The sequence below is a fragment of the Typha angustifolia genome, chromosome 10 (assembly GCF_048772165.1).
Source record: "Typha angustifolia cultivar Huaian chromosome 10, ASM4877216v1, whole genome shotgun sequence".
Classification (NCBI taxonomy): Eukaryota; Viridiplantae; Streptophyta; class Magnoliopsida; order Poales; family Typhaceae; genus Typha; species Typha angustifolia.
The window spans coordinates 2,409,187-2,425,756 of NC_133248.1; the positions used below are offsets into that span (position 1 = coordinate 2,409,187).

General features: G+C 35.4%; 2 protein-coding genes across 2 annotated transcripts; both read right to left on the bottom strand.

Annotated features, from left to right (window-relative positions):
* Positions 1-937: 937 nt before the first annotated feature.
* Positions 938-7,071, bottom strand: LOC140769354 (mitochondrial import receptor subunit TOM20-like). Its single transcript, XM_073110030.1, has 6 exons — positions 6,865-7,071; positions 6,709-6,787; positions 6,438-6,607; positions 6,301-6,348; positions 2,959-3,045; positions 938-1,432 (listed from the first exon to the last, which is right to left on the bottom strand). Exons 1-6 carry the CDS (start codon positions 6,961-6,963, stop codon positions 1,301-1,303), a joined length of 615 nt encoding a protein of 204 aa, XP_072966131.1. The 5' UTR covers positions 6,964-7,071; the 3' UTR covers positions 938-1,300.
* Positions 7,072-8,460: 1,389 nt separating this feature from the next.
* On the bottom strand, positions 8,461-12,868 carry LOC140768706 (65-kDa microtubule-associated protein 8). Its single transcript, XM_073109083.1, has 11 exons — positions 12,518-12,868; positions 12,214-12,417; positions 11,878-12,123; positions 11,560-11,778; positions 10,437-10,595; positions 10,200-10,359; positions 9,961-10,112; positions 9,775-9,862; positions 9,627-9,700; positions 9,051-9,125; positions 8,461-8,934 (listed from the first exon to the last, which is right to left on the bottom strand). The coding sequence occupies exons 1-11, from the start codon at positions 12,797-12,799 to the stop codon at positions 8,635-8,637; spliced, it is 1,959 nt and encodes a 652-aa protein (XP_072965184.1). The 5' UTR covers positions 12,800-12,868; the 3' UTR covers positions 8,461-8,634.
* Between the last annotated feature and the right edge of the window lie 3,702 nt (positions 12,869-16,570).

Consider the following 16,570-nt stretch of genomic DNA (forward strand, 5'->3'; position numbering starts at 1 on the left):
TAAAAAAAAAAAGAATGAGAGAGACTATCCAAGGAAGCGGAAGACCTAATAAAAGACTCTCATTGCTTATAGTATATGGCACTTGTGGATGAGTTGCAACAATAAGATCTTCTAGCTAAAAACCTCCACCATCAACCAATTGGTTTTCAAACTATTATCCATTGTTGACGAGACGACGGCTAGAATTTTGAGACGCCGCCGCGGAGGTCTATTTTGATCAACACTGAGATAGTGTCTTTAGCTGCATCCAACGCTACAACAAGGGCCGATTCTATTGCTGGAGGTTGTGACGAGTCCGTGTTCTGGTGCGGGAGGCAGCTCCATGCTGAAGTTGAAGCTGAAGCGGTCAGATTTACCCTTCTCAAAGCCAAAGATCATAATTTCAATACTATTTCAGTCTTTTTCTCTCTAGCTTATCAAAATCCTCAAGACCCAACAAACTACCCCCCTTGGAGATGTACGACATCTCTCACGTCCTTAGTTACATATTTCTGTTTCCTTCTCTCAATGTTTTGGAAAAGCTAACCAAGCTACTAATAGGTTAGCCCACCAAGAATAGGAGCAGAGTTTTGCCTCTACTTGGGTGCAATCTAGAAATACACCGAGTGTCTGTCTAGATAGCCAAATGCCAATATACCGTCTAACTACTTCTGCGCACTAGCGCAGATTTTAAATGAAAAAGATGTCCATACTCTAAGGAAGAAGATTGGTTTACAAGAAGTCACAAGTGAATCGAAGACTGTTGATTACAAACAATTGCATAGTGCAGAGTACCATCAATGTTTGATCTAGACAAGTTATATTTCGACTGCTTTCCCTGGGAAATACCGAAGCTGTGTGGCTACGTTTAAAAAAAGTAGGACCAGTATGACTAGATCGATCATCAGAGAAGTAAAACAATTGAAGCAAGGAAGAATTTCGTCTGCCAAAAACATCATATGCACTATAAGGCCAAAAATTCTCATTCTTAGTTGCCAGATAAACAACAATATTTGACAACCGCATTACCACCAACCTTAGAAGGCACAACTCAAATGTATGATAGGGATTCTGTCATGCTATGGCAAAAAAAAGACTTCTATGCCAAAATAATAATTAAAACGAAACGAGAACAAAATAACCAGAAGCATGCATACACTCTGACCATGTTTGGCTTGGAAATAAATAAGCAGCTAAGATGCATGCGTTATTTATCCACTGTGCCCTTACTCAACTTCTTCCATTCAATTTGCACAGCACAATTGAAAGAATAAAGGGCAGAAGACTTCATTTAAGCAACTGGAGTTGGAAGCTAGCCTCTTCACCGAGAATGTGGCGGTGGGACATTAGATTTGGCCATTCCCACCCATACTACAATGCCAACTGCAAGAATCACCCAACCAAGTATGTCATACTTCATGTCACTGCTCTTCTTCTTCTTTTTCTGAGTCACCTGGAAAGGATACTGGCCATTAGCTGAACAGTGATTGCCTATACTCTAAGCAAATAATACAGCATGGTGCATGGACTATAAGAACTCTCATTTGGGAGCAATAACCAAAAAAATTTCTAAATTACAGACAAATTAGAATTATTATGATTTCAATTGTGTTGTACTACAATAATTACAAGTTGATAAATGCTTTTATGTTCAAGTAATACAAGCAATGCCCATATAAGTCAGCTAGGAAGCAGGACTTTCATCAGAAAGTGGGATCATATGAACACTGGAATAAATTAATATGTTGTAGTACGTAGTAACTAGGACCATAGCCTTAATGCACTATTAAGTCGCAAGTTGTTTTCATCGAATTGATGTGAAACTGAGAGTATGATCATCTAAATATTACTCACTTTCAGCATTTCATTTCTTTCTAAGTGAAAGTAAAAAAATTTAAGGATAGTAAAAGGATGTCTCCTCACCTATTCTTCAGGATTTCGTATGAAGAGTGCTACTAATATCTCATGACATGATTCATTTTGTCCACCAATTCATAATACATGGCAAAGCATCTCAGTGAAGAAACAGAACATCTAATAATGATAGAGGACATCTAAAACGCATGACGAAAAAATCATAGGTACTTATTCCAAGTCGGCGTAGTGTAGTCTAAAACTAGAATAGAATAACTGTGAATCAAGTTTTTTTAGTTCTGATTTACTGTTTTATGTTGCCTTGATTTTTGTTCAGCATGTAGTTTAAGTTGGACACGCCAAAATAACGTTAGGTTCATCAACTGTCATGTCACACTAGTTGCCTACAAAGTTCTGATGAAGGGTGGCATTGAACTACGTCATGCTAGTAGTGTCACTGACAGGAGCCATGATTTAGCACCAAGAAGGTGCATCGAGAACATGTTTGTGGCCTAGTCTTGAGCCAGAAGCCTAAAAGCTGACCATCCGAATTTTACTCCATGTCATACATTTCTGCATTCAAGATCTTGGACAGCTTTCCCTAGCAAACCTGTGGTTGAGTTTGGCTCAACCAGAACTCAATCCCATGCAAGCCATTGATATTATTCTCTTTCCTTTATTATACCAAAATTATCTCAAAGTTCATTCTACAAGTTTGTTGAATCCTCAAGTATTTATCATTGGAAAATCTAAGTCCTTTTTACCTCATACCCACTTATGATGACCGCTGTTCATTTGGCTACTTGCCCTTCCGCTATCTCTTTCCCTTATATGCACATTTGCCATTCTTGGTCATGTTTATATAGCTTGAACCAGAAAATTAGTAGCAATTACTCTAAAAATCTGAGCAGCTTATAATAGCACCAATATAAGTTGCAAAAAAAGATAAAGAAAAAAGAAAAAAAAGCTAGCATACAACATGTATACATGCAATACAGATTTCCCCCTTTTTTCTGAATCATACAAACTCAATGCCCATTTATGAACAGGAGAGAACACTGTAACCTTCTATTTTGAGCCATCTCAAATCTTTAACTGTCTTTGGCAATATATAGCAGACAATACCTTTGCATTTGAAGCAGAAGATGCCCCTTGTGGAGCCTGTTGACTGGCCATCATCTGCCTGTGGAGCTCCAAATGCAGCTCAGGTGCCTGAAATAAGTATTAGGCTGTAAGTACCAACCCAGATTTGGTAAAAGAACAAGCAGAGATTAAATATCCATATCATAAAAATTAAAGCATAGCATTTAGTAATGTCGACAGCACAAGCAAAGACTTTTCAAAAGCAATACAAGAAAACAAACCTCAATTGTCATAAATCAATTCTTAGTTATATAAATATGTTTGTTGAGCTTGAGCAATATGCTAGAGATAATTGGAAAAGAAAATTAGTACATAAAGACTTGCAAAAAAAAAAAAAACTACAATGATGATATTAGCTGCTGCTGGATTGGTGGTAGATAATGTGCAGCTTTAAAAGCTGACAATGACTGCTAATGCCAACCACGATGGGGAGGAAAAACAGGATCTTTTATCCCATGAGATAATACTCAAGAATGTCAAAGTACCAACGACCAAAACAATTATTTTCATTCATAAGAGCGCTTTGATATTCTGAATGTATTAACCCTTCTGTTTTGCATTTCTGAATCTATTGACAATAGGAATATTATGTAATTTGTGCAAGTGGTGCAATAGCATTCTCAGTGAAGGCTCATCAGTATCAAACAGAAAAATTAAGGGCAGAGGCATTTTTCTGGTTAATCCAGAATGTATACTTTATACAGTCTTCAAAGGTCATTTGGTCTAACAGAACTCATAATTTCATGTTACCATAAGATTCTGCCTGATGTGTTAAAGATCAAATAAATCTACTAATCATTTATAGACCACAAATTTGCATAATTTCTATGACAAAGAACACCGCCTGAACAGTCTCACATTCTTAGCTTAAATTATCAAACATCCATGCACAAATAGCATCAGCACATAATAAAAATTCTTACTCAACAATTGATGTATGTTCAAATTCGTACAACCCAAGATGATCAATACCAATCTGTCACAGTTTTCCATGCGCTGATCTAGCCATCAGTCAACAACGGACTATTTGGAACAAGGGCACCCAAACTCATGTTAATTGGTGTGTACAATGTCAATAGCTTACCACATTAGCTTAGGAGAATAAGTTGATCCTCAAATGAATTGCTCACAATTCAAGGTATTAATTTTTTAAGTTTGAAAATAAACACAAAAGTAACAATAAGTGTCTCTTAACCATTTTGATTATGTTGACATGAGTGTTGAGCTAATTATATAACCAACCGCCATCCAAGCAACAACACTCAAAGAGAGGTGTTTAATTCTGGGCCACAGAAAATTACCCAAGAATACTCATAAGACCAATTAGAGGACATAATAATATGCAATCGAGGACGCATGACATAAGACTTGATAAATTGATACACAGAGCTTTGCTATTTCATGACATAAAGGAAAAAAAAATCACTTGAAGCAATTTGAATAGTGAATTCAAGTAAATTGGCATTGTGGAAGGAATTACAGAAGTGAACCAAATAAGGAACAAATGAAACAAGAATATGTGAAATGTTCTAGAAAAGGATAGATAGTAGTATCTTTCTAGAAAAGGATAGATAGTAGTATCAATAGATTTTATGAAGCTCAACAAACTGTATTCGAATCCTCACAAGCATCAGGTCTAGATCCTTTTTCAAAGCATACAATATCATCTAATATAAACGTTTTTCACATGATTACCACTAAAAACTTTTAAAAAAATTTGTATATAACACCCTGTCCTTTAACAGAATTATGATTTACAACCTACATTTTATTATTTACAAATCGAGTCTTATTATTTAGCAAATCTGTACAGCAAAAAACCTAGCTGTTATTTAAATTTAACTAAACTTCTGAGTTAAGTTAACTAATACTAAAAAAATTATAAAAATATCATACTAAGGGCACTTAGTTATTTTAAAACTAAAATACCTCTACTTAATAGAATATTCTCACAGTATTAGTTCAAATCTAATCTAAAATATTTTTTGTTCATATTCACTAAATTATAAGACTCAATTTATAAATAGTGAAAATATAGAATGTAAACCGCAATTTCATTAAAAAGCAAGGTGTTATATGCAAATTTCCCAAACTTTTAAAATATTATAATTGCCACATAAACCTTTTGACTCTCTAACAATTGCCATTCTGTTAGTTTTTTTTATGGATGATCATTAAAATTAACAGCATATATATATGATTAAAATATCCTTCTTTCTTGATGTTGGTGTGTAAAATAAGATTTCATTTTCTTGTAATATGATATCAAGTAATATAAAATAGCTTTCGAATAATTTTAAGCAAAATATAAAGGGCAAAATGGTCCTTTCATAATATAGGTTTAGTTTTAACCATGATTAGTTAGATTTAATTGGCGACATGACATTTTTGAAAGAGCTCAATAATTTTGATGGCAATAATGATATTTTGAAGAATGTATTGGCAATTGTGATATTTTAAATGTTTTTGTGCCAACTATGAAAAAGTCCCAAATTTTTAATGTAGAGTAGAAGAGGTGCAAAACTACAAATAGCACTTGTATGTCCCAGCAGCAAGATTACTGCTGAGAAAAGTAGCTATTGAGGCACCACAACAAAGATCCTTGGAATGGCTTCCGCTAAGGGAACAAAACAGGATACACCATTGCTCCATCAATCTCCATCAGTCAGAGATGCATATTCTTAAAACCTGACCCAACGTTTCACCTTTGCTTCACTCACATCCTTCATTAAGTCAACCCTAATCAAGAACCTACCTCATAATATTCATCACAAAATGTACAAGATCCAACTTGTCTATCAGATTATTGTTTCATATTCAACTTCATTATTTGATATTCAATTCTTCATTCCATATGATCTTTAAAATCAATCCGCAAATATCTTAGATTGCATTACCCCAGAACTAAATCTAAAATTTTCATGTCGCCAGATATACAGATAAAAAATAATTGTCATATTCTTTCCAACCTTGGGAATAAGTAGCTTCAAAAATAACTGAAAGAATGTAAAATGTTACGAAGAAAAGAATGTGCAATAAGAGAACCTAAATTCTCCAAAATATTGTCACCCGGCAAAGAAATCTTTAATAAGTAGACAACCATTATAAGTACAACAAAGACCAAGATATTACCACTCAAATATTGAATATGAGTCACGAACTATAGAGAAAGAAAATAATAACATACTCTTCAGATATACCAATATTGAAGAGCGCTGTTCAAAAGATGACTCGCAAGGTGAAAGAGAAGAGAGAAGAAAGCAACAACATTATATTAACTGATTTCAACAGCAATATAACAAGCAATAGAAAGAAGAAAAGTACCTTAGCTGACAACTCCAATGATTTAATATACAAATCATTTCCAGGATCCTAAAAGAAACCAAGATGTCAGTTCCCCCAAAAGATCACAAACAACCAATAGCAAAAGCACAGAACAAAACCACGCATAAGATTTACACCTCTTCCAAAGCCCGTTTGAAACATTGAGTCGCCTTTGCAAAGTAACCCTTCGCCGTCTCGTGATCCGGGGTATAAAAAGCATGTGAAGTGTGAGCATTTCCCAAGCACCAAAGTGTATCGTGCTTCCCCGGATTCGCCTCCAACGCCTCCTCCAGCTTCGCTACCGCATCTAATACATAGAAACAGCAAGAAATTACATTACAAACTACTCATTTCTTACCAATAAAGAAACTTTAATGTCAAAAACAACATATTAAAGTACACAATCACCTTGAACATACTTCACGCTATCAGGACCGCTCTGGAATTGCGATAACTCAAGTAGCGCTCCTCCCCATCGCGTAAGATTCTTTAGAAAAATAAAGAAATGAGAAATGAGAAATGAATCTTATGTGTAAGATGACCAGATTAGCCAAGAGAGCTCACGTCGGCGTCGACGGGGTTGGCGGCGTAGGCCACCTCCGCGGTCTTGCGCGCGTGCTCGAAGAAGAGGAGGCGATCGAAGTCGCTTTGAGGCAGCTCCATGGCTTGCAACGATCTAACAGAGGGCGACAAAGGAGCGGATGAGATCTTGCTAGGGTTTTGAGAACGGTGGAAGAGGGAAATAGGAGGATGGGTCGGGGGGGGGTTTTGTATCGGGGGAAGCGTCGCGCCACCGTGGAGATGGTTTACTGCGGACACGTGCGTGGAGGGTGCGAAGCTTCGGATTCGCTAGAAATTTATTAGGATACGAGGCTCAAAATAATCCACAAACGATACGATATGACCACTTATTATATATACTATCTCAATAACTCGTTTATTATTCTTAATAATTTTTATATAGTTTTAATTTATTTATTTATTAAATGAGTCACATTTGTATCAGCTTAAAGGTAGAAATAGATATCAGATATATGCTTTGAAGTAGTAAAATTCAAGTCAAATGGGTTGTGTTAGCATTGTTTGTTTATATTAGTCACAACACAACTAGATGGGCAATAAATAGATAAGCTATGTGGATTTTTAATTAAAAGAAAATATAAAATATATTACTTAATCAATTCGGTTATGAAGCAGGCCGCTAGAATGAGTGACCAAAAGAGGTCAAGGTAGAACTCTTTCTGAAGTAATACTAAATTATGTTTCTATCCATAGATTTATTGGCTTCACGGTAGATATAAATAAGAAGATATATAGTATTTATAATCATCTCCGACTAGGTGAAGGATGTTGACAAGGAGTAAGAGTCAATCTCAACTTAGAGATGGGAGAATTGCCCGAGAGGATGCACATGAAGTTCTCTCAAAGGTCATTTACCTCCGCTTCAAGAGTGGATAAGTAGAGATTGTAGTGATTGCCGACTATGATCGGGGAACCCGACGAGGGATCGTAGGATGAAGCCAGCCCAGGTTTATTGGAACTCGAAAATAAGTCATCAGTGTTGAACTTTATGAACCCAAACAAAGGTGGTTTCCAACAGATAAGATCGAGTTAGATTCGAATCCTTAGGTAGGGAAGCGGGAGTCTCAAATACTCATTGGCAAGAGCCAATGTTCTTTCCTATAGCAAGTTAAGAGGGTATTTTAATCAACCATCTCATAGATTGGGCAAGTCTTATCAAAGCCAAGTCTCAACCCATTTGAAGTGAGCTTGGTCGGAAGTTTATTTTCACTAGATTTTTCAGATGAAGGTTTTGATTTTTTTTTGAGGAAGGAAGCCTGCTTGGGTGAAATTTGATTTGATTTTTTTCTTTTTTTTTTTTCCACTTTGTCATCCTCCTGATCACACGAATAAAGAGGCATAAAGGAAATCCACATTCATAATTTCATACCAAGGATTATACTCATATGGTTAGTGAAACAAATATTATAATGTCTATTTAATTTATAGTTCGAAAGCTGCTGCATAAACTCCTCAAGAAAGAATCCATTCTGTAGCATCGAGTTACTGCTTCTTCCCCCAGATAGAATCATAACTTCATACATGATAACGTAACAACTCTTAAACATATAAAACCTCATCAAAGTGGCAACTCTCAGCTCCATAACTTCAAATTAATAAATACAAATCCTGACGATATCTACAGCATCACATTCACATACTTGAAATCGAGTAGAACTCCCAGTTTCGTTTACAAACATTTCTTTCTACAAGTTCAGTATTCATCCCCATACAAATTATACAAACAATTATGGTTTCGTTACGTTAAGAAAATTAAGGAGATGTCGGGCCTGAAAACGTCGCCGAGATCTCTGATGCTGTGTCTACTTTAAGACTATGGTCGTGTCTATTATTCCAGATCTTCTTCTGCATCTGGGCCTTCCTGCCTTTTCTAATCAATGAGCTTTCTTGATCTGGATAGTTGTTATCTGACAACCTCTTATTCAGAGGGGAGGGAGAAGCAAAACTGCTGTTTAAGCTTCTGTTTGAAAGGCGGCTGCTGCTCGTCCTCGGCCTCGATCCGAATGAACTCTCCTGAACTTTTACTAGTTGTGTTTGGATCTTTTTCCTTTCCTGTAGAGTGATAATATTTTTGCAAGTGAATTTGGCATGATCATGTACAAGTATAAGGTATGATCTTTTGGTTTGATTTTCCTTTATATTCATTATTGAGTAGAATCGAAACTTACCCGCTGCCTGTACTTCTCCTCTTCCTTTTCTTGCCGTAACAAAGCATATTCTTGAAGCATTGCCAACAGAGGGAGCTGTGATGAGATTAACTGAAGTGATTATGGATGCAGGACAAGGACTCTAACCCTCAATAAGGTGAAAATTATGCATTACACTTGCAGATGACTAAAAGATGGCTGTTATTGTTTATCTTCTACTATTTTTGAAAAGGAAAATTCGATATGCTGATTCTTGTGAAGGAAAATGCTATTAAATAGTTGCAAATTATCTTAGTTGCAGCCTGTACTTTCTGATAAGGACTTTCTTCTGCAACTGTTATTGTTTAGCAATCCTTATATGGTTATATTTCTTTACCGCTGTCGTATATTCTGTCCTCTATCAACATGATGCTTCATAGATGTCAATTAACTGATACATAAAAGAAGTTTGAAGCTATTTAAGGATATAATATGGCCTAAGCTGTTTACTGGATTTTGAAATGTTTCAAATTAGCCAAACACAGGAATTTAACCATTAGTAATCGAAAGGCAAATATGAGCATAATGGTTAATTACTCAAAGAGTGATATTCCTCACCTCATCATACAAGAAAACTTTCTTCCTTTCCTCTTCCCATATCTTAGTCTTCATCATCAGTAACTCCAGCAAGGCTGCAATTTTCATCTCATTAGCATCTCATTACTCTATCTTACATCTATCCTTACTACGACCATGTAACACTTACCTGGAATCTTATTGACAGTTATTCTAGCACGCTCAGCACGTCTCAAATTCTTGTGAGCTCCTCTGCTTACCGAATACCGGTTCTCATCCTGTCGACAAGAAAAATTATCCAAATGACATGATGCAGATCTTAATTACCTGAAACATAATATTAGACTTGTGTTTAAATGGTGGATTAGGAGAAAACCCTGCTGTATTCTTCCAACCAGCGCTCTTCGTCGCATGAAGCCATCCACTTTTCGACCTTGTCCATAATGTCTTTCCTGCTACAAGCCTCATCTTTTGCCTTAGATATGTAGTCTTCCATGCTCTTCAGTAGGTCAACATGGTCCATATCTCCTTCAAGTCAGTCAAATGCAAATGTTATAACTAGCTAAAATAGTTTTGGAAAAATCAAATGAGAAGGAAGTGAAGCTAGCATCACACCAGCAATGATGAGATTCATGATTCTATCCATCTCTAATTGAGATGGTAACTCCAGGTGAGATCTCTTGCATATTTCCTCAAGCTCGATTCGCTTTTTGAAGTATAGTTCTTTCATTTTGCTTGCTTTTAGCTGATCCAACCTCTCAACTTCAGACTCAACCTGAAATTTCAAATGTGAGGATTAGCTGTGACCTCAAGTTTACATCTAACATACTGTGTCTAGTTTTTAGTTTGTGCCTTCTCAATTGTGGCGAGTGTAAGGCTTCCGGGACTTAAAATTCCATTTGCACAGGTTGATGATGAAAAGATCCTAATGTGAGCAAATGGTTTCTGGTCCTCAAAGGATGTGTCCAAGAGATTCCATAAGTTTGTCAATGCTTTCTCAAGATTGCAGAGCTGCAGATTAGTAGTATTGAAATGTTAGACAGAGCAAATGTAGTACAGTAATTAAGGAAACAACAGCAGTTATAGTCCATTTGGAGGTATCTGAACTGAACAATTGGCGATGCATTAACCTACTCAAATTCTTTACTTACATGAATACCATTGAAGAGATAAAAGTAGTTTTGTCTGAGGACTGTCGTGCCAGTGGCACGGGGCGTGCTGAGTGCATGACACACTGGCACAACCATGGCACGCCCTAAAATAAACATCTAGGCCTTTTTAGAACTTTAAATTGCTTTTCATGGATAACTGAAAGTCTTTTAGCCCTAGATATTGGGTAGCACGTCCAATTTTGCGTAGAACTACATATGTGTTTAATTCAAAATATATGACAAAGTACCAAAACTTGAAGCCGGTAAATCTACTTTAATCATGTGATATGAGTCTAATTTGGTGATTTCTCTGATTTCTTTTATGTCATTTGTTCTAAAATTGGGAGAAATTTCTAGGAAAACTCTAATTTCGTATTAGCATCAAGGGGAGTATCTTCGCGACTTCCTTGTGCCATATGCCAATACTCCATCCGCCTGACATAAATGACTTCAAATTCTAGCAAAGATTGCATTTTTCCATTTCGAGCGCATACGTGAAACTAGCTCTAACTGTAGTTATCTGTGGTTCTTCCATCTGATTCCATTCCTTCTTTTTTCAGAATGTGAGAATGAAGAATAAAGAGGAGTCATCTAAATTCTACTTTGTGTGGAAAAATATAATTAGTCTTTTTAGTTTGTTTCATGCTATTAACTTTTTGAAGCTTGCAACAAATCATTTAATACACTGAGACTTTTCAGCACTTAATTGTTTGGGCATAGTGATTCTATGTTGTATTCCAATACTCACTTCAGTTAAGAATTATAGTTATGAGCCATCTATCCACAAGCAACATTTAATTGTTAAAAGATGATAATGAGATCACCTTCTCCATTCTCATCTTCTTCTCGCCTTTGAGATTCTCTACGGTGCAGCGAAGCTTATCCAAAACATCATCACTAATGTTCTTTGATTGCTTTCCTCCTGAAGCATCTAATAAACTTTGGTGAACATCAGCAATGACCACTACAGCATCCATCCCCATAGTTGCAGCAAGGTCATAAACTGCAATTTTATACTCCTCAACTCTGCGAAGTCGATCACTCTATCATCACCAACAACAACAAAATAAAGACAAGTTAAAAAGGTGAAAAGATTGCCATAACAGATGGATGTATTGCATGACTTGAGATTATATCAGCACCTTTTCTTTGAGAAGTCTTTGTAGTTCATTCTGGTACTCCACAAGCTTTTTTAGTGAGAGATCAGCTTCATTTACCGCAACATTTTTGCGCGGTGATTCGCCTGATATTTCTGATGAGATCTTCTGGATTTCTGTCTGAACCTCACGAAATTGTCGTAGCCTCTCTTCCTTCCTCATCTGCATTTCTTGAAGGGCAGGAGTAATAGAATCAAGCTGCTCCTTTAGAGTCCCTGTCAATTTCTCTGGCTGTATTAAAGAGATTTATAGCTCAGTTTTATTTCCTCCAAATCTAGTAGTATCAACCATAACAGTGAGATAATTAAGTTCATAGCTTACTCTGCCTGGAAATGATCTCTCTCCAAGAGAAAGCAGAAGATTAGTGAATTCTGCTTCTGAATCTGCCAATGCTTGATGCAGCCGAACTCGCGAGATATTAGCAGTGTCAACCTTTCTCCTGTAAACATCCAGGCATTCCTGCTCCAATTCAAGGAGGATTCTTTCTCTTTCTTGTTGGTCTTGTCCCACTTCATCCCAAATCATCTGTTTCCATTTCACAGTGAGCAATCAAACAAGGAAGCTGCCAGTTGTGTACTAGCTAGAAACTAATGAGTCTCTTGGATGATGAATGAGAAGAAAGAACCTTTAATTCTTGAAGCAGATAGGCACATGAGGACTCTGGCAATGCAGAGGCTGGAGAATTTCCAGCCATTTGGATTGAGACCATGTTAAGAATTTTGTGGCAGAAGTATTGGTCAGAAATATTTCTGGGAGAAGTACAATGCAACTGAGTAGCAGTGCCAAAGGATATAAATCTAAGGTAGTATATTAGAGAAAAAGAAGGGTAAAGTGCCAAAAGATGTGGATAGATGGAAGGTAGTAGTGGCTTTGGATGAGTGTTTTGCTTGCAAGACAAGTAGGACATCTGTGTTAGGTGCTGCCATGAGCTGCTGCAACTGAACTTGAAGCTTTACAAACAAGAGTCAGAAACATTCATCTCTCTCTCTCTCTCTCTCTCTCTCTCTCTCTCTCTCTCTCTCTAGAATCCATTGTATTATTATTACTTTTTTTCTTGTTATTTAGTTTGGAGTATAACAACCTAACTTGAATAAAAGTATCAAAACCAACCAATCTCTACCAAAAAATGGTACCAGAACAGCAATATTCTGTTAGGGATACCAAGGTTACCATGTAAAATGTCTTAAATACCCTTGTAAATTTCTTATCCTCTTTCTCTTAACTTCTTAAATAATCAAAATACCATCACAAAAGCCAACCTCCCTAAAGAATGTGTTTCTCAAGAGTATTTTAATAAATTTAGATAATGTTAGAAAGCGTCTCGAGGGTATTTTAGTAATCACAGACGCGGCGTTAATCATAAAATTACTAATTATTTCCTTTGTCTTTTTTTTTCTTTTGAAGGAAGAAAAAATAGAAAACTCTTTGCTTCTAGTGTGAAGGAAAGATGAGCTTTCTCATTCATATGATGGATGCTTTGCATCTGTATGATATATAGGAGAGGTGGAAGCTTCATTCTGAAACAGAGATTGTAATTGAAGCTGTACAGATGTCTGCCCCCTCATTGGCTCCAGTGGTGGGGTCAGTGCACTTTGAGACTGCAACACTCAATCTGCATGATAATTTTCTTAATAGGATTCTGAAAGCAACTGATGTTCTTAAAAATCTCCATCTATTATAATTCACTTTTGGAGAGCTGCTGATTTCTCCGAGATGTTACTTTCTCTCTGACACTTGCTATTAACATCATACCTAAACAAGTTATGATCACTCATAAAACGAGCACTGACTTTAAGGATTAATTATATGAAAATTTATATATAACACCCTATCTTTTAAAAAAATTATAATGCACATGTTATATTTTTGCTATTTACAAATTGAGCCCTATGATTTAACGAATACGTAGAGAAAATATCCTGTCATTAGATCAATTAGTTAATTTAATCAAATCTCCGAGTTAAGTTAACTATACTAAGAAAATTATAAAAATACTATCAACTAAATCATACCGAGGGTATTTTAGTTATTTTAAAAATAAAATATTTTTACTTAATGGAATATTGTCATGGTATTTACAAATCTAACCTAGGGTGTTTTCTGCACATATTCACTAAACCTGATGACTTGATTTATAAATATTGAAAATGTACGGTGTAAATCACAATAACGCTATAAAGCAGGTGTTATATGCAAAAGTATATTATTTGTCTCATCACAAACGTGTAGAATGATTATATATTAGTCAAAATTCTAGAGTGAGTATGTAATTAATTTCTTAACTTTATTCATGTATAGAAATGAGTATTTAACAATTCATGAGGAAATATATTTTTAAATTAAATTTTGAGATTTTTTTTGCTTTAAAAGATTAAGTTACTAGAGAATCATCATTTTTGTATTTTATATTTGATACCTTCCTCTACTTTAAAAACCATACCAGATTCAAATAAGTAGAGATTCATATTTTAAATAACAAATAGACCTATAAGATTCGAATTTCGGATTGCTGCTATAATACTATGTAATTGGCCGATTACTCTATAAACTTAAGCTATTATATAACGATCAATTTTATATTTTATATTTCATATTTATAAAAGAGATGTTAGAACTCATGAGCCAACTTGCCCAACTTGTGATGAACTGATAGTGTTATTGTATTCCTCTTCCTTAGAGAAGAAGATTTTAGGCAGCCCATCCATCCCCATTAGAGAAGAAGATGTTAACATGTAGTGATCGATCAATTGTTAGTCTTAATTAAACAACAAGATCTTGTAGAATTATGCATAATTTTGAGAAGTTTGATGCTGGTCAAGGAAAAAAAACAAGATGGTTGTTGTTTGAGATGGAAGGAGTAGTTTTTTTTTTAATTATATTTTATACTTTTCGAGAAGAATGCAGAAATCCCCAGTAGAAGAATTTACATTGTTAAGTAAAATAGCAAAGAAAAAATTAATTTAGAAGGATAAATAATTTTTAGTCATTCCAAATTAATTTGATATATGACGAAAGGCCTATTATTGTAAATACTTTATGCTTGAAAATTCTTTCATTCCTCTCCTTCCATAACCATCGCTACTAGATAATATTGATAATCATACTCTAAGCTTACATTATTCCTTTTCGATATGAGTCATTATCCAATCTAATCAAAGAATAAGGGAATGTGTTACGATCCGACCACATGAGTTAAGTCGAGTCGAGTCAAATTAGTTACTTAATTTTATCTTTCTATTTTAAATTTTAAATACATTAGATAATCCGTTTGTGGATTCGATCTGTTAGGGATTTTACTCCTATAAATAGGGGTGAACATAAGTTGATAATATTCATCATTGAGAGAAATCTGAGTTTAGCCAGTTATTATTCTCGTCATTATCTTTTTACATTAATCGTTGAATTATTTTTATCTTCATTGGAGTATATCATAACCGTAGATCTCCTTTAAGCTTCCAAACCCTAGCCACTGACGACCGCCACAACGTCGAATATTATCGTTCTACCCTCTCTGACGTATCTTTATTATTTTATTTTTATCTTTTCATCTCGATCTCTAATTTAGATGAAACTAAAGCCATTAAAATCCTAACTCGCGAGGCTACCTCCACCTAAATTTTCATAATCATCCAACGGACGAATCATTCCAGATCTAGTCCATAACAGAATGGTTAGCCTCTTGTTTAGCCCAAATAGTATATGAATGCAATTAAATCCAAGAAAAGGAAAAGGAGGAGAAAAGAAGATTGTCTCATTTTAAGTAACATTAGCACAAGATAGCATGTTCTTTTTTGTACCATGGTTTTGGATGGAAAAAAGGCAACTTTTACTCACATAATTAGATTATAGTTGGGGTGGGGTTAAGCTTTGCTTTAACTTCTATCTAACCCTAATGCTACCCTTTCTTATGGTGACCTTTTTTGTTTCTTAAGTTATCCATCTTCCTCTATTTGGATCTTAACCTTTTAAATTTTGAAGTGCAACAAATTTCTTCCAATCTAGTGAAAGAAACTTGTACAATTTGCCAATATAATAACTTCAAACACTGATCAAAGTAAACATTTTCTTTATAGAATACTTCACTTGAACACTGTTGTACAGAATTCAAGATGGTTGACTAAATTCATTTGCAAAAGGAAGATACAATTGCCTAATCCACAGAAAAAAGAACAAGAGTTTATTGAGAACTAACTTGGTGCTATCACTAAAAGAAAAAGAAAAGAAAAACCAGATGAACCTCTGAAAGTAAAAGAATAATTCATACAATCTAAAGAAGTCCTCATTAATCCAAAATCTGTGGATCGTCGCAGGAACGATCTCACACCGCAGACCACAAGTGCTGTCAAGTTATTAGAGCTTGCAATTGTATGAGCTTATCTAGTTCAGAAGAATGTTCAGAGCTGCAAAACTTATTATTCATCCTCTCAACAACAGAATTGGCAACAGGAACAGCAAGGAAACCATCGATTAGTCGTCGGAGCTGCTGCTACTTTCGGTGTGCCTATTGCTGGTTGCTCATGTGGTTGCTTTGAGATTGGCAATGGAGATTCAGGTTCTACCTTCAATGACCCACTATTTCCTCCTGTTGTCAGTCTGAAGTTTTTGACAATTAGTCTTGAGAAAAGTAAATTTTCGCTACAAGTTGATAGTTCATAGACCAAATTTTGAGAAAAGTAAG